This window comes from Zootoca vivipara, chromosome 1 (genome assembly GCF_965207765.1).
Source record: "Zootoca vivipara chromosome 1, rZooViv2.hap1.1, whole genome shotgun sequence".
Classification (NCBI taxonomy): Eukaryota; Metazoa; Chordata; class Lepidosauria; order Squamata; family Lacertidae; genus Zootoca; species Zootoca vivipara.
Genome location: NC_142582.1, coordinates 18,294,280 through 18,315,787, shown reverse-complemented (window position 1 = coordinate 18,315,787; position 21,508 = coordinate 18,294,280). Strand labels below are relative to the sequence as shown.

Genomic DNA, 21,508 nt, shown 5'->3' with positions numbered 1-21,508 from the left:
CGAGAGATAACCAGAGCATGCACCACTCTGGCGAGACAGTCTGCGGCAGGTAGGGTCTCAGCCTGCGTACCAGATGGAGCTGGTAAACAGCTGCCCTGGACACAGAATTGACCTGCGCCTCCATGGACAGCTGTGAGTCCAAAATGACTCCCAGGCTGCGCACCTGAGGAAGCCCTGATGAGCATATCTAGTTCCCTATGAGGCCCTCTGAATCATGGCCATAGAGGGAATCTAGATGACATCTAATTCAAACCATTATTAATCCAAGCCAGATACAATCAGCAGAATAATGCACAAATTTTACTGAAATGGATGGAGCTCCCATACATTTCAGTGGGGGCCGATTCAGGAGAATTGAATAGTGACTTGCCACTCAATCAATATCTATAGTATACCAACTTTAACATATTAACATGTTGTTGTTGTTTAGTCGTTTAGTCGTGTCCGACTCTTCGTGACCCCATGGACCATAGCACGCCAGGCACTCCTGTCTTGCACTGCCTCCCGCAGTTTGGTCAAACTCATGTTCGTAGCTTCGAGAACACTGTCCAACCATCTTGTCCTCTGACGTCCCCTTCTCCTAGTGCCCTCAATCTTTCCCAACATCAGGGTCTTTTCCAAGGATTCTTCTCTTCTCATATGAGAACATATGAGATGCTATAACATAGAGTACAGTTAAGCATGGCACATTATGTAGGATAAACATAATTTTTTGAAACAATCCCAAAACTTAAGCATAAAGTTACTATATGAAAAAGGAAATGTTGGGAAGGGTATTTATTGATTTATAGTTGTTAGAAGCCTCATAAACAAGTCATCTATTTTAAAAACATAACAATTATACAGTGAAATCCACAATAAGTCTTAAAAAGCCAAACCAGAATACAGCCCAAACAGACAGATCAACACAGTAACATACAAAAGGTCCAGGGTTAAGAGATAAGATTTTAAAGCAGACAAAATTCACTCAAACTGCTGGAATGAGATGTATTATCTTAATGTTGGTGTTAATTTCTATCAGAGTTAAAAATAAATAAAAATGGTGCTAAACATGAGCTATGTTTTCCTTAGCCACTATTATCAGATCATCTTTAAACAGCATCTGCATCTTTAATGGCTTGTATTCGTTCAAATTAAGAGTCTTTCTACCTGAAATAAATGATCAATAACTGAAAAAAGGATTTCATCGGGGTGATGTGTAATTGCTTGAGCTCATAATGCTGCGTACGTAACAAGCACAAAGAGAACGCACAAAGAGAATGCTTGAACACAGTTTTCTTTCAACTCCCTTGGGAATCCCAGCACTATAAGTCTTGAATTCCTTAACACAAGGGATCATGTTCATCACTTACAACAGGGCATATCTGGGCCTAGGTCCAGGTAGTCTGCTTGTCTAACTCTGATGAAATATCGGCGCCACCAGGTAACAGTAGTGGTCAGAAAACCTGCCAGAAGCTTGTAACTGAAGACTAAAAAATGAAAATAGCAGACTGCCTTAACGAAAGGACTTCTTTCTGCGGCATGCAATAACTGCAAGATACAGACCATGTAGACCAAAGGCAAATCGTTCTGCACGTTCACATATGGTAATGTAATACAGTAGTTGGGATTATTAAAAGCTCACAACATATACAATGGTACTTGATTTTTTTAAAAAAACAAAAAAAACAACCGGACATTCTGGGACAGTTAGAAAAGTAGCTATTTTGGGGTCCCAAGAAGTAGAACCAATGAAGAAAAGAAAGATTAACGGAGAACACTTACTCCTCTTCTTTATTTTGGTGAAATAAAGGACTCATAATTATATTGCCTATTTGGTGAGGTTGGCTGATTGATGTTAGAGCTTATCTGCATACAATGGGCTGTATTTAACAAAGTGGGACTTCCTCTCCCTGGACACAAACCACCCCCACCCCCCAAAAAAACTGCTCTGGGGTGGGGTGGGTGGGGAGAAAGGATGTCCCATCTCAGTCCACCCAGCTCCCTTAAAAGGGCTAGCAACACTTTTACTTAAGATGTGATGTGTAGTAAGATACTGCAAGTTTAACCAAACATATTTAACCAAACATTTGAATATTCAGTGGTACCTCTACTTACGAATTTAATGCATTCCGAACGCACATTCGTAAGTCGGAAAAAGTTGTAAGTCAAATCCCATAGGAATGCATTGGGAGAAAAAAATCGTAAGTCGAAGCAACCCTATCTAAAAATTTGTAAGTAGAAACAATCCTATCTAAACAGCATCCAAGATGGAGGACAGAGCTCCATTCGTAAGTAGAAACATTTGTAAGTAGAAACATTTGTAAGTAGAGGTACCACTCTATTAACGTTAGATAACAACACGATATTAAAAGCCAACTTAAACAAGGGGAAAAATAATCTAGCCTTTAAAGCTGCCCAAACTGCAGAAAACAGGCAAATAATTTGTATTATGTGCTACAGGTGGTTTCTTTTTGGCTGTAATATAGAGTCTGGATTCAGCAGTCTCTTTCTATATGTGTCTGGCAGATCTTAAGCTTCAGGCAACCTATCATCCAACTCCAACTGAACAGTCCAAGCACTTGGGGTTAAGCATTTAGAAGCCTTTGCCTGTGAAATGCCCACCTAATCAGTGTTAGAAACTCAGATAAGCTAGACACCAAATAGCTACTTCAACCAGGGTTGCAGTTGCCTAGCTGCCATTTTTGGGCCAGATGGCTCAAAAGTCGTATTTTTCAATATGACTTTTTGGTTCCTGAAATTCATTCCTACTGCACAGGTAAAATTTAATGGATAGAATTCTACAGGGTGTGTTGCTAGTGTGTTAAAACAATCAAGATCCAAGGATCTCCAGGCATGCACCTCCAGATAATAGATGAAGTGTAGGTGGGTTTCCACAAGGCAAGACATAGTGATAACAGCAAGAACCTTTATTGAATTAACAGAACTGGACAACAGGGGCAAAACAACTGCCTATATACATTTATGAAGGTCTGGGCCACTCCCACTCGCAACGTGATTGGCTGTCTAAACTTCCAAGCTGCGAATCATGACTCAGAGTTTAAGGGCCAATGGCAGAGGCCCAAATCCTGAAATGTTCTGTGATTGGATATCATGTATCGAATCAGAACACAGAGGCTCAGAATCCTTAGTCCAGACTCAAGCTCAGGCAAACACAGACCACTGAATACGTAACAGTGGAGATGTCAGGCACCATCTTGGCACCCAGAAACCTTCACTTGGTCGCAAGTGGCCAATAGCCAGGTGCAAAATGTGCCTGATGTCTGGTGAATTTCAAACACTGTGCCTAATCTGCTTTAGAATGATGAGCAAGGCTGAGACTACCGTGACTGCTGCCCACTCAGCAAGAAAGGAAGACAGGAAGGGTTAAGGTGTAGCAAAAGTTCAGAACAGTTAAAAAAATCAACCAAAACTCCCAACTTTTCACCCTTTCTACCCAAACACTTCATGTCATAGGATATAATAAAAATGTTTGGGGGAAACCATAAGGCCTGCGAATCAACAGTCATTAAAAAAAAAATACAGTGCTAGCTGAATACAGATTTGAATTAATTATTTTTTTCACAGTCAAGATGTAATAATAAGGTTCCATTTTCAGCTATTATTTCAGGGCCCAGAATAAAGTAGAGCCGTCCTTTGATCAGCACATCCATTAGCCAAAGACTTCAACTATGATCAGTGTCTACGATTCTGTCTGAAGGTTTGGACCTTTAGCTTTCATGTTTGCTATTAAACCACAGAAATGATACCAGAGGACGGTCAAAGGGACTAGGAACATCACAACAGATTCTGCGCTGAGGGGAAAGCATGGTAACACTAGGCCCATGGCAACTATGCAGGAGTTTGAGCCCACATTGCTGATTTCAGTGGGACTCTTCCGTCCCCCCCTCCCAAGTTCGTGTACTTTCGTTGCCTTCTGCATCACTCTTAAAACACATTTACTTACGTGAATGCGTTGAGGGCTGCAGTCTTAATACTGATTGCAATCAATTTAGGATCAAGCAGTGTACAGTATCTGTTTCTTCACGCCTCTTTTCTAAAGTATCAGTACGTTCCATTTCCATATTGGAGCATGGACAATTATGCCATTTTGAAGAGGGCAAATTTATTCTTTGGCAAAAAGAAATCCTGCAAATCAGACACTATTGTTGTATTCATTTGCAAATGCATAAAGGCTCCAATCCTGTATACACTTACACAGAAGTAGGAGCCATTGAATTCAGCAGGACTTGCTTCTGAGTTAGACATGCACACAATTGTGTTGTCTGTGCTTAATCACTGGAACAAAAATTATGTCAGCATAATCCTATCATTGAATTACACCTGCTGGGGAAGAAGGGAAATGACACTATGACACACACAAACACCCCACTCTGGCAAAGCGCACCAGGATAGTGAATCTACACTAGTCTGGTGACTCCCTTGCACTAGCAGAGACTAGCACCAGCAAGAGAAGTGGGAAAAAGTGAGGCGTGGCAAATGAGAAGTGTAGTTCAGAGCCTATGCTCCCTCACGGCTCATACACATTTATACCCACAGTGTAACACTGCCCTAATAAAGCTAAATTCAGGTAGGTAGCCATGTTGGTCTGACGCAGTCGAAATATATAAAAAAATAAAAAAGTGTCCAGTAGCACCTTAGAGACCAACTAAATTTGTTCTGGGTATAAGCTTTCGTGTGCATGCACACTTTTTCAGATACAGCTGCAGAGGTGGAAGAAAGTTCCTAGGCCTCAACTTCCTTTGGGAGGAATTCTTTACAGGATAGTGAAGATGTTTGTGATCTAGGATGTGTGTGTGTGGCGGGAGGGGGTGTTCTCTCACTTCATTATGAATATTTTAGCCATGTGACTTCAGCAGACCCTTATATATAGTGGGAGGGTGGGGTGGGGTTTTTCTCAGGAGGGTAGTAGGAGATGGAGCTGTATACCTGAAGGAGCGTCTCCACCTCCATCGTTCAGCCCGGACACTGAGATCCAGCACCGAGGGCCTTCTGGCGGTTCCCTCATTGCGAGAAGTGAGGTTACAGGGAACCAGACAGAGGGCCTTCTCGGTAGTGGCACCCGCCCTGTGGAACGCCCTCCAGCAGATGTCAAGGCAATAAGCAACTATTTTACTTTTAAAAGACAACTGAAGGCTTTTAGGGAAGTTTTTAATGTTTGATGCTGTATTGCTTTTAATATTCGGTTGGAAGCCGCCCAGAGTGGCTGGGGAAACCCAGCCAGATGGGCGGGGTATAAATAATATATTATTATTATTATTATTATTATTATTATTATTAGGGTGATTGACTCAATGGGTATGGTAAACTTGTTGACGACTGTAAGGGGGAGAGATTATAGAGAACCCCCCCCCTCTCATCAGGAGCAGTTCGTCCCCAAGCAGCCATGAAAGTGCGGGGTCTGAAGGGGCTAGTCAGGAAACGGAGAGAGAGTTACAGGTCTCTGGCAGCATGGGAGAGCCCCTGCTCCACAGGCGGGAAGAGAGAGAGGCGGGAAGGGGGGACAGGGGAAAAGCGGATCATAGACCCTTTCCCCCGGCACCGGAATTAAGGAGGAGGAGAAAGGGGAGGAGATTCACTGTCCCGAGGCTTTTATGTTGGTCAAAGTCGCGTAAAGGGGCAGTGCCGGATTCTGAAACGGAATGAGAAGACATGAAACCGACAGCTCACTACACTGTAAATAACGTGCACCAATAAAGACTTTTAAAAGACAAGTATGTGGAAGGTCGTTACTCAGGAGTAGCCGTAACAACCTCTGACAATGACTGTTTTTTGTAGTAATAAAGGTAAAACACTCTCCTTTTAAAAGTGCACAGAGAGCCTCACTACATCCCTGCTTTTGCCTCCAAAGCCACAGATGGTAGGAAAACAATCACATCACACTGACAGCTATGCAAGACGCAGCAATTGCAAGATTTCATATATCATGGTGTGCTTCATGTTACTCTACCCCAATGTCTTTAGCACTATGAGCATACAAGTATAGATTGCTGATGGAGAAACATTACACAAAGGAGGAATCTTTCACAAACAACTAGCATCCAACAGCCAAAAAAATAAATAAAGCACAGATGAGTAATGTATCTCTTCCCAGAACCCTAACAGAGGGCACAACACTGGGAACATTTCCTGTACGGGATCGTTGTTTTGCAATGTATCTACATATAGTACAGGTCCAGTTTTACAAAAGCAACTGCCAAGCATGTACAGGCTCCTGGCACAGAAAAGCACTCATGAATGTTACGATATGGGACACTTCCCCCTTCCTAACGGCAGGAATTGTTGAAAGTGCTGTACAGTAAAAAAAAAGGGGGGGGGGAAGTAATGCAGAAGTCTCACTCAGAATAAGGTTCTGCTTGATATTCTAATATTACAAAGCCCCCTACGAACTGTATAAATCCATGCAGGGACTATTATTAAAAATACAACCTAGAAATGCATACTGAGTGTGACTACGTGACTTTTAACTTCTTCTTCTTTTGCAGTAAATCAAAATTTAAACAACCTTCCCCTCCATTTTCCTTTTTGAGCCACAGAAGAGATCACCTTGCACGAGTATGAACACAGAGGCAAGAAGAAATTGACTGAATAAGTGACTTCTTCTCATAAACACGATTATTTTCTTATAGGTCAACATCCTGAGCCTTTTTGTTCAAGAAGTCACAAATGAGAAGAAAAAAATTATAGCCTTCCTATTTGTTTTTGGACTTCAAATATAAAATCAAGCGTTTATCCAGGAACTGAATATTTCTGAAGATTGAGAGCCACTTACACGAAGATGCGAAGAGTGCCTGCTTCGTAATGATTTAGCTTTTCAAAATCAGTAAATCAGTGCACATAAGGATACTGCAGTCTCTTGTGCCCCTTTAAGATGGTTTTCAAAGGGCATTATCCTGATTTTTTTGTTATTAGCAATGGGAGTGTCACCCTGATGCAATTATTGCTAATACTTGAGAGCTGTTCCAATGCATAATTAGAACATTTACAATCTACTACAATAGCATAATCAATCCCGCCAGTGTAGACTATAACAGTGCCTTAGACCAGCCTTCCCCAAGCTGGTGCCCTCTGGAGGTTTACTTGTTTTATTATCTTATTTATAGCTATTATTGGTTACAGGTAGGTAGCCGTGTTGGTCTGGATCGAAGTAAAATAAAAAAATTCCTTCAGTAGCACCTTAAAGACCAACTAAGTTTTTATTTTGGTATGAGCTTTCGTGTGCATGCACACTTCTTCAGATACAGTGAAATGGAAGTTTCCAGGCACTTATGTAGAGAAGGGGTGGGGAGGGGTGGGGATGGGGAGGGGGGATCACTCAGAAGGGTGGTGGAAATGGGTGATTGACTGACTGATAGCTGTTGATGACCGCAAACGACTGCAAATGGTTTTGCATGAAAAAGCAAGGGTTGAGATGGCTGAAGATCGCTTATCATGTATAATGAGATAAAAATCCGATATCTCTGTTCAAACCAGGTCCCTCCATGGTTTTGAGCTTGGTGATAAGTTGCAATTCAGCAACTTCTCTTTCCAGTCTATTTCTGAAATTCTTTTGTAGTAAGACAGCTACTTTGAGGTCTTGTATAGAATGTCCTGGGAGATTGAAGTGTTCTCCTACTGGTTTTTCTGTCTTCTGGTTCCTGATGTCAGATTTATGTCCATTTATCCTTTGGCGTAGGGTTTGGCCTGTTTGTCCAATATAGAGAGCTGAAGGGCACTGTTGGCATTTGATGGCATACACAATGTTAGAAGATGAGCAATTAAATAGTCCTGAGATGGTATGTTGGATGTTGTTGGGGCCAGTAATGATGTTGTCTGGGTGTATGTGGCAGCAAAGTTGGCATCTGGGTTTATTGCAGGCTCTGGTACCAGTGTCCATGTTAAGTCTGGTGGTTGTATTATTGTGGGTGAGGAGTTGTTTAAGATTGGGTGGCTGTCTGTAGGCAATGAAAGGTCTTCCTCCCAGAGCTTGAGAAAGGGAGCTGTCATTGTCCAGGAGAGGCTGTAGATCTCTGATGATGCGTTGTACTGTTTTAGCTTGGGAGCTGTATGTGATGACTAGTGGTGTTCTGTTATCTTCTTTTTTGGGTCTGTCTTGCAGCAGGTTCTCTCTAGGTATCTGTCTGGCTCTGTTGATCTGTTGTTTAACTTCATCAGGTGGATATTTTAGTTCTAAAAAGGTTTGCTGTAGATCTCTTAGGTGAGATTCTCTGTCTGTAGAGTTGGAACAGATGCGGTTGTAACGTAAGGCCTGGCTGTATACGATGGATTGTTTGGTATGTTTGGGATGGTAGCTAGAAGCATGTAGATATGTTTGTCGGTCAGTTGGTTTTCTGTATAAGGTGGTGTCTATATGTCCATCCTGTATTTTTATAGTAGTGTCCAAAAAATGTATTTCTTGCATAGATTGGTTCATTGTTAGGTTGATGGTGGGGTGAAAGTCATTGAATGTCTGGTGGAAGGTTTCCAGGGTCTGTTGTCCATGTGTCCAGATAATAAAAATATCGTCAATGTATCGCAGGTACAGGAGAGGTTTGAGTGGGTAGGAGTTAAGGAAACGTTGTTCTAAATCTGCCATGAAGATGTTGGCATACTGTGGGGCCATGCGGGTGCCCATGGCTGTGCCGCTGATCTGGAGGAACAGGTCATCACCAAATTTGAAGTGGTTGTGGGTAAGGACAAAGTGGCAGAGTTTGGTAGCAAAGTCCGCTGTGGTTTTATCTGAAATGGTGTTCCTTATGGCTTGTAAACCATCATTGTGTGGGATGTTGGTATATAGAGATTCCACATCCATAGTGGCTAGTATAGTATTGTTAGGAAGATTGTTCAAATATTGTATTTTCCTCAGAAAATCTGTGGTGTCACGTACGTAGCTGGGAGCACTGATAGCATATGGTTTCAGAACAGAGTCCATATAGCCGGAAACACCCACTGTAATGGTGCCAATACCTGAGATGATGGGGCGTCCTGGGTTTCCTGGTTTGTGTATTTTGGGTAGAAGATAGAAAGTTCCTGGCCGAGGTTCCGCTGGTGTGTTTGTGAGGATCTGTTCTTGGATGTGAAGGGGTAGCTCCTTAATAATCTTGTTCAGTTCTTTTTTGTATGCTTGTGTGGGGTCTGAGTCCAATTTCATGTAAAAGGCAGTATTGGAAAGTTGTCTGTGGGCCTCCTGGATGTAATCAGTTTTGTTCATGATGACGACAGCTCCACCCTTGTCTGCCTCTTTAATTATAATGTCTGGGTTGTTCCTGAGATTTTCTATGGCTCTCCTTTCAGCATGGTTTAGATTTTGTAGTAAGCGATGGTGTTCTCTGGTCACATCCGTTTGGATTCTGTGGCGGAAGCATTCGATGTACAGATCTAGTGTGGTATTGCGTCCATCAGGAGGGGTCCATGTGGAGTCCCTTTTTGTGTAACTTCTTTTCGGTGGTAGTTGGTGGTCAATGTTCTGTTCATTGATGCGTTTGGAGAGTGATGGTTGTTCCCCAGTAAGTTGAGAGGTGTTGTGTTGTGGGGATGTAGTTTGTTCTACTTTGTCTTGTTCTTGTGTGTGATGAAAATACTCCTTCAGGCGTAAACGGCGGAAAAATGCTTCCAGGTCCCCGCAGAACTGAATCATGTGTTGGGATTTGGCAGGGCAGAATGATAGTCCCCGTGAAAGGACGGATTCCTCAGCTGGGCTGAGTGTTTGCTGTGAAAGATTGACAATGTTGTTGATCTTGTTTTGATTGGTGGCTTGTAGGTTGGAAAGGTTGCAGAGTTTTTTATTTTTCTGGTTCTTCAGTAACTCCAGTTGGGAGTGGTAAATGGTTTGTTTTTCCTTGTGGAACTTCTGCCAGGCTGGGTGATTCCTGATGGAGTTGTCCAGTGCAGAGAGTTCCTCCTTTATTAACTTCTGTTTGGAATACAGAACGCCGATAAGATGTTTCAGCAGTTTCTTAGATAAAGTGTGGCATAGTTTTCTGGCATATTCTGTGGGGTAAGTTGATTGAAGAGGGTTCTTAATTCTAAGACCCTTAGGTACAATGTCCAGGTTTTTGCATTTAGATAGAAAGAGGATGTCAGTTTGTACCTGGGCAAGTTTCTTGGTGAGGTTGATGGACTTCCATTTCATGCGGCTCAATGTGGTGCCTTCCATAGTTCTGGTTACAGGTAGGTAGCCGTGTTGGTCTGGATAGCTATTATTGATCATTATTATTCTCCAAGGAGCTCAAGGTGGCATACAAGCTTCTCCCCCTCTCCATTTTAGTCTCACAACAGCCTTGTGAGGTAGGTTAAGCTGAGAGATAGTGAAGGGCCCAAAGTCACCCCATGTGGCTCCATGTGGCTGAGAATCCCCAGGTCCTAGTCCACCTACAACTCCCATCAGTTTCACCCAGCATGGCTGACGATAAGGGATGATGGGAGTTGTAATCCAATAGATTTGGAGGGCATCCAGTTGGGGAAGGCCAGCCTAGAACGATAACCACCATTTTGCACCATTATTTAAGGTGAGGGAGTTAGTTCAGCAAAGGCCTTCTTCCTTTCGGCCTTCCAAATTGTCCCTGAAGCTAGGGCTCCGATCCAGAGACTTAGCTTTGCTCGTAAAGCTCTTCTGCAAACAATTGGGGGGGGGGAGCTAGTTGCAACTGACCAAAAAAACCAAGCCCACCCCTTGCTCCAGGTTGGATTGAGTGGAGGTGTCCCTTTGCTCAGCTTTGCAGGAGGAAGCACTCTCTCACTGGTTACTGTTAATGAAAAAGTACAATGATCTCTGTCAGAATCAATCTCCTACTTCCACCTTCCAATCAGACAGGTGGTATCACTCTGGCAATATCCCTGCCAGCAGAAAGTCCTGAAATGGGACATTCTAAGAATGGAGAAGAGGTGGTGCTGAGCTGGCCCAAGATCCACTGGCATCAGGCGTGATCCAGACCCAGTGGTTGCAGCAACCTGGAGCTGGTGCAGAGATCAGGCCAGGTCCTTCTTCCACATGCCTTCTGCAGAAATGGCGTCACTGTCAGGGGTGAGGGTCTGAATTGCACCCAAGTCTTCAATCCTATGCATACTTACCTGAGAATAAGTTTCATTTAACTGATAAGACTTTCTTCCATGTAAGCATGTATATAATTGTGTGATGGCTTAAGTCCTGTTGATTTCAAAAAAAATGTGGGAGTAGCTTTGTATGGACTGGGGCCCTGGTATTTAAAGTTTACTGCACAATATGGCAGAACATTTAAGAATTGTACCTCATTTCAAAGGAATTATAGCTTAGCAACTACACCTTGGGTTATAGACGCTTCAGGTTACAGACTCTGCTAAACCAGAAATAACACCTCAGGTTAAGAACTTTGCTTCAGGATGAGAACAGAAATCGCATGGCGGTGGCATGGCAGCAGCGGGAGGCCCCAATAGCTAAAGTGTTACCTCAGGTTAAGAACAGTTTCAGGTTAAGAACGGACCACCAGAACGAATTAAGTTCTTAACCCGAACTAGTACTAGTAATGGCTGCTTGCTTTTGAATTTTTAAGGTGCTTTTCAATATTTCTACTTCCACAAAGAGCCATTTGAATAAATTTCTTGCCATTATTCCTTTCTAAATTAGTATTCATTGCTCTGCCAGTGCAGTGCTCACAGTTGTTCAAGCTCCTTCTGCTCCCCGCCCCCCAAAAAACCTGTTCACAATGTTTATACATAATTTGCCTGACTTACACAAAATGCTATTCCCTGGCCTGCTAAAATCACAAATGATATATTTATCCCAATCTTATCTGCTTACTTTAAAGATGTGTCTAATCTTGTTATTTCTCCAGTGTAATAAAGTGAAATATAAGCCATGGGGAGACTGTGGTGTAGTGTGGTTAGGGCCTAACCACACTAGACAAGTTGAAAAAAGCCTGGTTATGTCACTTCTCCTTAGAAATTATATAGGGAGCTGTCCACTTTAAGCAGTAATTTGACAACTAGTCAAAGGCTATTTATGCACATCTTTGGTTTCCAATTTCAATAGACCTAAACATCAGCCACCAACAGGCTAACCACATCTATATTTGTACAAGAACCCCAAGTAGGGACTGTAGTTGAGTGATAAGCACAATCCCTACCATCTTTAGGACATCAGGCTGCCAGGCTCAAGCAAGCACTGCATTAGGCAAGAAGAACCAAGCATCTGAGTATGGCAGCCTCATATATTTAGTTTATATAGGTAAAGGTAAAGGATCCTTGGGTGGTTAAGTCCAGTCAAAGGCAACTATGGGGTTGCGGCGCTCATCTCGCTTTCAGGCCAAGGGAGCCAGCATTTGTCCACAGACAGCTTTCCGGGTCATGTGGCCAGCATGACTAAACCGCTTCTGGTGCAACAGGACACCGTGACGGAAACCAGAGCACACGGAAATGCTGTTTACCTTCCCGCTGCAGCAGTACCTATTTATCTACTTGCACTGGCGTGCTTTCAAACTGCTAGGTTGGCAGGAGCTGGGACAGAGCAACGGGAGCTCACCCCGTCGCAGGGATTCGAACCACTGACCTTCTGATTGGCAAGCCAAGAGCTGGGACCCCTTCACGAGGATTTGAACCACCGCTAACCTTCCGATCGCAAGCCCAAGAGGCTCAGTGGTTTAGAGTTACCACAGCGCCACCCGTGTCCCATTCAGTTTATATGAAGGTATGCTAAATCACACTATCATACTGTCACCAGCTTTGAAACAGGGCACTAAAGCTACAGAGAAGAGGTCATAATTCATATTTGTGTTGTTGATGTGATGGTGTGGACTGGAATACCATTTCTCTCCCCCCCCCCGCCCCTTCTACTTTCTAGTCAGATAAACTGGGAATTCCAACCTGGGGCTTCACAGCATTGGTGCGCATTCCTATGGTATATGTGCCTACTCAGAAGAAAATCCTATTGAGTTCAGCGGCGCTCGCTTCCAGGCAAACTAGTATAGCGCTGCAGCCCAATACTTTTTTGAATTCGTGATGCAAAATGGCCAAGTGATAAGGAGGGGAGAGAACAACACACATCCTGTATTTATGGTGCACTTCAGAACGAAAGGCGGCTTTCCTCCGCATCTTTCCCCTGCCAGGGGTGCGCACTAAGGAGAGAAGCGTGCGCCGTTCCTCTTCCTCTCAGTATAGCCCGCGCTTTCCCCACACACGGGGACACCCCCTTCAGGAACACCACAAGCGCGCAGAATTCACCTACCCCTGAACAGCCGCGGAAGCATGTCGACAAGGCTCCTGGGCGCCGCCATCTTGGACAGACGTGTTGGGTCACGTGGGCGCGGAGAGCAAAAACTCCCCTCCCCTTCGCTTTTAAGGGTCAGGCACCTGGCCAGGAGGGTCAAAGGCGCGCAAAGGAACCCTCGGGACCTCCGCTGCGGGGCGCATGCGCAACTCTGGTCCTGTAGCTCAGCGGCAAAGGCAGGTCGCAGGTAAGGTTCAGCAAAGGTGTAGCGTTGCCACCTGTCCTCTTTAATAATGTCCCGTGTTTCAATGCAACGTCCTGTATTGATGCAGTTTTGCCCTGTATTTCAGGGGGGCCCCCCCGGCCTAATCTCTCTCCAAATGCATCATGCGTTCATGGGCATAGCCGGGGGGGGGCAGCTGCCCCCCTCCAATTCAGGAAAAATCAATACAAATCTGAGATTCTGGCCCTCCCTAACAAAAGCTTGCCCCCACTAACAAAAATGCATGCACCAAAGATCATGCATTTAAGGTTCTGGGTAGCCAAGCCCAGAGAGATTTACAAATTCATGTGTGCCTGTGTGACAAATTCCAGAGGGGCTATCCTGTTCGGCTGCAACAGATTGCTTTGAACTTCAGCACAAGATTTAAAAACAAAAACAAAACACCCCCCAACCGCCCCACCCCACATTGTCCTGTATTTTCCCAGGACAAAGGTGGCAAAACAAGTAGCTTGACACCTGTGTGAACAAATGAAAAATGCACAACTCTTGAGAGTCAACCACAGAATTGTTTTATATGCACTGCAAAAAACTGTTCTATAGAATTGTAGAGTTGGAATTGTCTTCTTCTTCTTCTTCTTCGGCGATCACTCGTAGCTGAGTAAGATTGTCTTCCATAAACATGGTTTTAACAATGAATCCGTAAGCGACTATGGAGGTCAATTCTGGACCCACTCATCCTTCCACAGTGGGGACATTGGTTGCCAGGCGGAAGTTGATCACAGTGTGGATTTGCCAAGCATGCCTTCCTCTTAGTATGTTTCCCCCTTGCGTTCTGAGTTCGAGTGTCTTCAAAGTCCATGACACATTTGGTAAATGCTGTTCTCCAGCTGGAGTGCTCGCAGGCCAGTGTTTCCCAATTGTTGGTGTTTATACTACATTTTTTAAGATTTGCCTTGAGACAGTCTTTAAACCTCTTTTGATGACCACCAGCATTACACTTTCCATCTTTAAGTTCAGAATAGAGTAGTTGTTTTGGAAGACGATAATCAGGCATCTGCACAACATGACCAGTCCAACGAAGTTGATGTTGAAGAATCATTGCTTCAACACTGGTGATCTTTGCTTCATCCAGTACACTGATATTAGTTCGTCTGTCTTCCCAAGTGATGTGTAAGATTTTTTGGAGACACCGTTGATGGAATCTTTCGAGAAGTTGGAGATGGCGTTTGTAAGTGGTCCATGTTTCACAAGCATACAGTAAGGTTGGTAGTACAATAGCTTTGTAAACAAGCATTTTGGTTTCCCTGCGAATGTCCTGGCCTTCAAACACTCTGCATCGGGAGAAAGCCGCACTTGCAGAGCTCAAGTGATGCTGAATTTCAGCATCAGTGTTGACCCTTGTGGAAAGATAATTGCCAAGGTAGGAGAAGTGATTGACATTTTCCAACGTTACACCATTGAGTTGGATTTGTGGCACTGCAGAGGGGTTATTTTGTACTTGTTGGTGCAGCACTTTGGTTTTTTGGATGTTGAGCGATAGGTCAAGCTTTTCGTAAGCTTCTGTGAAGAAGTTGGAATTGTAGGGTTGTTGGAATTGTACAGAGGGCAACCACAGTGCCTGGAGACAATCAGGTCATGTATCCATAGCAGTGACTGGAGGAGGAATGACTGTTGGGAGGAGCACAGACAGAAGAAACACTATGGTGCAAACTGTAGCTCATGCTGTTTTTCTAGAAAAAGAGGTGCTTGAACTCACCATAAACGCCTCCCTTGTTTTTTTATAACGGCAATGGCACCCACCTGAGAGATGCCGGAACTGAGTTCTAGCGAGTTCTGGCTGGGAAAAAAGGCCCTGCCTGTAGCAGCAAAACTGGATGCCTTCATCTGCCCCAGCTGCAACAAAACATGCCTCTCTGGTATCACTCTCTACACGGCCACAGCAGGCGCTGCAACTCTCTTAACAATTTGACTTTACTCATGAAGGTGTACTCTTTCATTGTCTCCTAAGACAAATGAATGCCAGCAAAAATTGAAAGGGACCATGAGGGTCATCTAGGCCAGCTCCCTGCAATGCATAATTTTTTTGCCCAGTGTGCAGCTCGAACCCATGGCCCTGAGATTAAGAGTCTCATGCTCTACCGACTGAGATATGGTGAATGCCAGGCACCCGCAAACTGCGGCTCTCCAGATGTTTTGGCCTACAACTCCCATGATCCCTAGCTAACAGGACCAGTGGTCGGGGGTGATGGGAATTGTAGTCCAAAACAACTGGAGGGCCGAAGTTTGGGGATGCCTGGTGAATGCCCTTCAACTTTGCCAGTTCTTTAAAAAAATTACTAAAGTTATAGCTAATTCCTGCATGCAGGTGGGGATTTTCAGATCGCTGCATTAATTGGCAAAGAGAGGAAAGATCGGGTAACGAGTGACACTTGTCTCAGAGACGTTTGATAGAACAGAATTCTATGGTTTAATAGAGTAATCTGCTTCCCACTTTTGTTTGTTTTGCAACATCCTTTACTTGGCGTTCTAGGTACTTGGCTTCTCCGGGGAAATAGAAGGATGACTTTCTTGAGGAAGGTTGAGTGTGCTTTTGCGGAAAGATAAAATAAAACCTTGCCCCCCCTGGTTTTGCAAGCAGAGATGTGTAAGTTCTCACATTTCTTAATGGCTCCATTGTGGCTGCTTGGCGGGAATCTATTTTCGACAATTATAATGCAGTCGTCTTCGTACCCAAATCAGAACACACTGCAGCTGCCGCTCTAGATGAGCTTTTCTTTGGCACACGCTCGCACGCCCCAAATCAGACTCATTGTTCCAGTTCAGGGGTACAAAAGTGAAAGTCTAAGCATATTTAAGTGAAGGGGGGGGGAGAGAAGCCTAATTGAAGAAGTCAGTGTGACATACTTAGTAAAGTAGAAAACATCAGTTCTGATCATGCTGCGAAATATTTCACCACTGGCTCACAGCTTGTGTCCCATTTCACATTTCCTGTAGTGACAGTTGGAGGCTGCATGCGCTTACATTGTTTGGTTCAGTTTATTAAGTTACTGAAGTATACTGGGTAGTTTCTAGGAAGAAAGATCTTCAAATCAGGGATTCTGTCATGGAATCCCAACAAACATGCACCAGTCCCTCAGTGTAAGAGAACCTCTCCTATTAGTGAGCAGCGTTAGAAATTAGCCAGGTGCTAGGTGCATTTTGCCACTGGTTGCAGGTTCATTTGCAATCACGTGGAGATCTCTGGATGCCAGGTTGGAGGCTGACATCTCCATCTGGCTGGCCTCTCCAGCTTTCTTAAGTAGGTAAGCAGAAGAGCTTATTTATTGCATTCATATCCCACCCTTTTCCTAAGGAGTAAATGATTCACCCCTCTCCTCAGTTAACCCTACAATGACTCTGTGAGGACGTTAAGAGCCTGTGACTGGCTCAAGGTCACCCAGTGATCTTCATGACTGAGTGAGGATTTGAACTCAACAGTCTATCCACTACACTACCCTGGCTTCCTAGAGTATTTCTGCTATGGGGCAGCTATATAAATTAAGTAGGTAAATAAATTTTGTTGTTGTTTAGTCGTTTAGTCGTGTCTGACTCTTCGTGACCCCATGGACCAGAGCACACCAGGCACTCCTGTCTTCCACTGCCTCCCGCAGTTTGGTCAAACTCATGTTCGTAGCTTCGAGAACACTGTCCAACCATCTCGTCCTCTGTCATCCCCTTCTCCTTGTGCCCTCAATCTTTCCCAGTTCCAGGGAGTCTTCTCTTCTCATGAGGTGGCCAAAGTATTGGAGCCTCAGCTTCAGGATCTGTCCTTCCAGTGAGCACTCAGGGCTGATTTCCTTCACAATGGATAGGTTTGATCTTCTTGCAGTCCATGGGACTCTCAAGAGTCTCCTCCAGCACCATAATTCAAAAGCATCAATTCTTCGGCGATCAACCTTCTTTATGGTCCAACTCTTACTTCCATACATCACTACTGGGAAAACCATAGCTTTAACTATACGGACCTTTGTCGGCAAGGTAAATAAACATAGGAGAAAGCAAAATGTCACTTAGAGAAAGATCTGAAATATTTTCCTTGAAGCTTGAATGTTTTATTCTGGATTGTTTTATTTGATTTTTTAATGTGTTGTAAACCACTTTGAGATTTTATTCCTTCAAAATATAAAGTGGTTTAGAAATGAAATCAACAACAACAAATTTCCCCAGAGGGAAAAAAGGCGCCTAAATATTCCATTGTGGCGACAATAACCTAGGTCAGGCATCCCCAAACTGCGGCCCTCCAGATGTTTTGGCCTACAGCTCCCATGATCCCTAGCTAACAGGACCAGTGGTCAGAGAAGATGGGAATTGCAATCCAAAACATCTGGAGGGCCAAAGTTTGGGGATGCCTGACCTAGGTTTAAGGTGCCATTTGGCAATTAGCTTTTGTATCTAAGTTTCCAACAGTGTTGGTGAGGGAATGGCTGTCTGCACAGAGGAAACACTTCTGGTTTTCATTAAGTGAGATGCTTTGAATTGCTTTTAGTAAGCAAAGCAAAGCAGATGCTAAGGGTGGGGAAACAGAGGAGAAAAGTTGCATTTGGGTTGCCATGCACTCCTTAAGCAAGTCTGGAGAACCCTGTCTCGTCATCATTTGCTGAACTTACCATTTTGGTCAGGTTCTTTGTATGGAAGGGGCAGAGCGCCATGGACCTCCCTTGATTTTAGTCAAGTGGGACTAGTGATATTCAGTAGCTCAGTTGGTTGGAGCGTGGTGCTGATAACACCAAGGTTGCAAGATCAATCCTTGTATGGGACAACTGCACATTTCTGCATTGCAGGGGGTTGGACTAGAATCAGGGGTGGCCAACTTCCAAGAGACTGTGATCTACTCACAGAGTTAACAACTGGCAGTGATCTACCCCCTTTTGTGGGGTTCAGGTCAAAGTTGTTGAGCTTTTTTAACGAAGGAAAGCCCTGTTTTTTGGAGTTCATGTAAAAGTTGTTGAGCTTCTTTAGTTAGGAAGGAAGCGATATTGAGCTTTTTTTTTAGGAACGAAAGCCCTGTTTTTGGTGGTTCAGGTCATTTTAGGGGTGCAGGACAAAGGTGTTGAGGTTTTTTTAGGGGAGCCAAAGTTTTTTAGCTTCTTTGGGGGGAGCCACTGATCTACCGGTGATCTACCACAGACATCCAGTGATCTACCGGTAGATCACGATCGACCTGTTGGACATGCCTAGACTAGATGATCCTCAGGGTCCCTTCCAACTCTACAATTCTATGATTTCTAATATCATCTCCCACTGTTTCTTCAAAAGTATTTCACTTCTCACTCATGCAGCCCTTCTGCTTTTTAAACATACTGCCCCACCTTTTCTTTCACTTAGTCAATACATTTTAGATTCGATTGCCCCCTCCACCTCCGTGAAAAATGCTTAATAATCAGGGTTTCCCCCCCCCCCAACAAAAAAGCAACTGCCCAGTGGGTGGGGAGTTTAAAAACTAGACATTTGCTTATTGCAATGTGCTTGGAACAAAGGTGGCAGATGCTGAATCTCCACCCCCTCCCTTTCCATTGAACCAAATTTCATTTATGTTTGCTCTAATCTACTCTAACGGTGCAGAGCAGTCTTAACCAGGGCGCATTCTTCGTATTTGAGGCACGTTAACTGCATTACATTTCCCCTGATCACCAGCAGAAGAAAAGATCCAGCTGCTGCGGGAACAGAGAGCCCACAGCTCTGCTCTCTTTGCTGTCACCCAGACTTTCTCTCTGTCTTCTCTCCTGTCCCCTGACCTCCCTGCGCACTCCCACCCCAAGACAATGGGCATGGTACGCGTAGGAAATAGTGTCAAGGCTCAGGCCTCTGTCACTGGATAATTGATTCCATTAAAAAAAGATGATCTTCACTGGAACTGGATGCAAATCAATTGCCCCCCTTCCCAAAGAAAAAAACACCAACCTTCCCAGTAGTTTGTAATATTTCAAAAATGTGCAAAAGCTTCGCCGTGGTTGGGTAGAGCTGTAGCTGCTTAGAACACATGCATGCAGAAATATGTGAAATAACTAAGCAAGTGTTAGAAGTCACCCCAGAACTGGCCTTACTAAACATCTTCCAAGATAACAATGCCCACTCACATCATAAAGAGCTTATAACCCACCTACTCTCAGCAGCCAGAAGCATCATAGCCAGACACTGGAGAGACCTGTCAGGAGTAAGCACGGACCAATGGTATCAGATAGTACAGGAAACAGTCTTATTAGAAAAACTAACCAATAAACTGAAACTGACATGGGGACAAATAGAAGAAGATGCCGGCAGATGAAGCTGATAGAATTTATGGAACTGTCTGAACTGACTGGGAGAATCTGAGAGCAGGGAAAAAGAGTCGGTGGAAGAAGATTGGAAGAAATTTAAGACTTATTTGGAAAAGAATTATAAGATCAAAAACAGATAACAAGGGAAGTGGAAGTACAAAGAGGCTGAAGAAGCATTTAGATTTAGTAAGAAGGGAACAAGTTTGAATGTACAATAATTATTAAGATTTCTAGATCCAAAAGATATTTTGAAATATTGGGAATGTGTGGTTAAAGGGGATCAAGAAGAATATTTATAATAAGTACATTAGAAGAAGAAATGAGGTAAGAAGTAGAGAGTGCTACAATAGATATAGACACGTGGAAGGGGGGGAAGGAGGAAGTCGAGAGAGCAAGAAATATATTTGAGTAATGTTAAAGAAATGTTTTTTCTATCTTTTTCTTTTTTGTTATTTTTTCCTTTTTTTTGGTATTTTTGTATTTGTTATAAAACCAATAAAAATATATTTAAAAAAAACAAATAGAAGAAGATGCCTTCACCCTGGTATGGTCCCCCTTTTATCACATACACAGCCCAACAAGACAACGGCAAGAATCCACCGGCAGCATACGAATCTGGCTAACCTGATTCAAAAACACACACACACACACCGCTCACAAAAACAAATCTCACTACAGCCAACCAAAGACACCCAACCACACTACCCCAACCTCTCTCACCACCAAGGAAATACAAGTGAATTGTAAGAAAACCCATACAACACAAAACCCCACACATACACTAAGTCAGGGGTCAACAAACTTTTCAGCAGGGGGCCAGTCCACTGTCCCTCAGACCTTGTGGGGGGCTGAACTATATTTTCTTTTTTTGGGGGGGGGGGAAATGGAACGAATTCCTATGCCCCACAAATAACCCAGAGATGCATTTTAAATAAAAGGACACATTCTATTCATGTAAAAACATGCTGATTCCCGGACTGTCCGTGGGCCGGATTTAGAAGGCGATTGGGCCGCATCCGGCCCCCGGGCCTTAGTTTGGGGGACCCCTGCACTAAGTAGAAGAATAGAAGCATAACTACCCGACCCCACTGTAACGAATTGACATAGTTTTATTTTATTTCTTTTTTAGCCTGGCTTTGCAAGGGTTAAACCCACATCCAGCCTGTGATTGACTGGACATTCTAATGGAGGCAGGTCTGCTTGGAGCTTACAAGGAGGAAGGAGCCGTTTTGTCCGTTGGAGAGCGCAAGGGAGTGGGAATGTGGGTGGTTGCAGGGTCAGGATAACGGAGGGTTTAGATGAGGAATAAGCAAGTTCCATGTTACGTGTTTGACAATAATAACTTATGACAGTAATGAAGCTTGTACACGCATGAATCTTTAACGCAACCATTATGAACTTGAGTTAGTAAACTTTCATCTTTTATGTGCCAAGGAGAAATCGTCTTTCTTATTTCTACCACGGTATCAAAAACAGTATAGGTGGAGGCTCTTTAAAGGACAAAAACTTCCCTTTAAGAGTGGCGTCGATAGTTTGTGTCCTTGAGTAACACACTATAGGCTGAAGCGGTGTGTCACTAAGTTGCCTAAGCGGATAGGCAAGCTTTTAGAGTGAGGGATTTCAAGCTGAGGGAATCTCCTCCCTGGGGACAAAGGGGTTAGTTGCACAAACAGCTTCGATAAGATACCTGGCCACGTGTGTTGGAAGCAAACTCCACTTACTAATAAACCCAAGATTGAAGAGGGGTTTATAAATGATCTGTAGGGAAATAGGGAGGTGGATTTTGCCTCAGGATTCCCTAGGAGTTCCTTTAGTAAGTGAGAGAGAAGA

General features: G+C 43.7%; 2 protein-coding genes across 6 annotated transcripts in view; one reads left to right on the top strand and one right to left on the bottom strand.

Annotated features, from left to right (window-relative positions):
• The window catches only part of METAP1D (methionyl aminopeptidase type 1D, mitochondrial), a 106,614-nt gene extending 93,294 nt beyond the window's left edge, over positions 1-13,320 (bottom strand). For 4 of the 5 annotated variants that reach the window (XM_035135296.3, XM_088657969.1, XM_035135303.3 and 1 more), the window contains exon 1: positions 13,178-13,320. In XM_035135296.3, coding sequence (XP_034991187.3) covers positions 13,178-13,226 — 49 coding nt within the window. In that variant the 5' untranslated portion in view covers positions 13,227-13,320. Of the gene's footprint in view, positions 1-11,049; positions 11,126-13,177 lie in introns of all 5 variants that reach the window. The other variant, XM_088658089.1, reaches the window with a different exon arrangement.
• Positions 13,230-21,508, top strand: part of SLC25A12 (solute carrier family 25 member 12) — a 101,682-nt gene continuing 93,403 nt past the window's right edge. The window contains exon 1 of the mRNA XM_088657527.1: positions 13,230-13,406. The gene's annotated coding sequence lies outside the window, so the exon portion shown is untranslated. The remainder of the gene's footprint in view (positions 13,407-21,508) is intronic.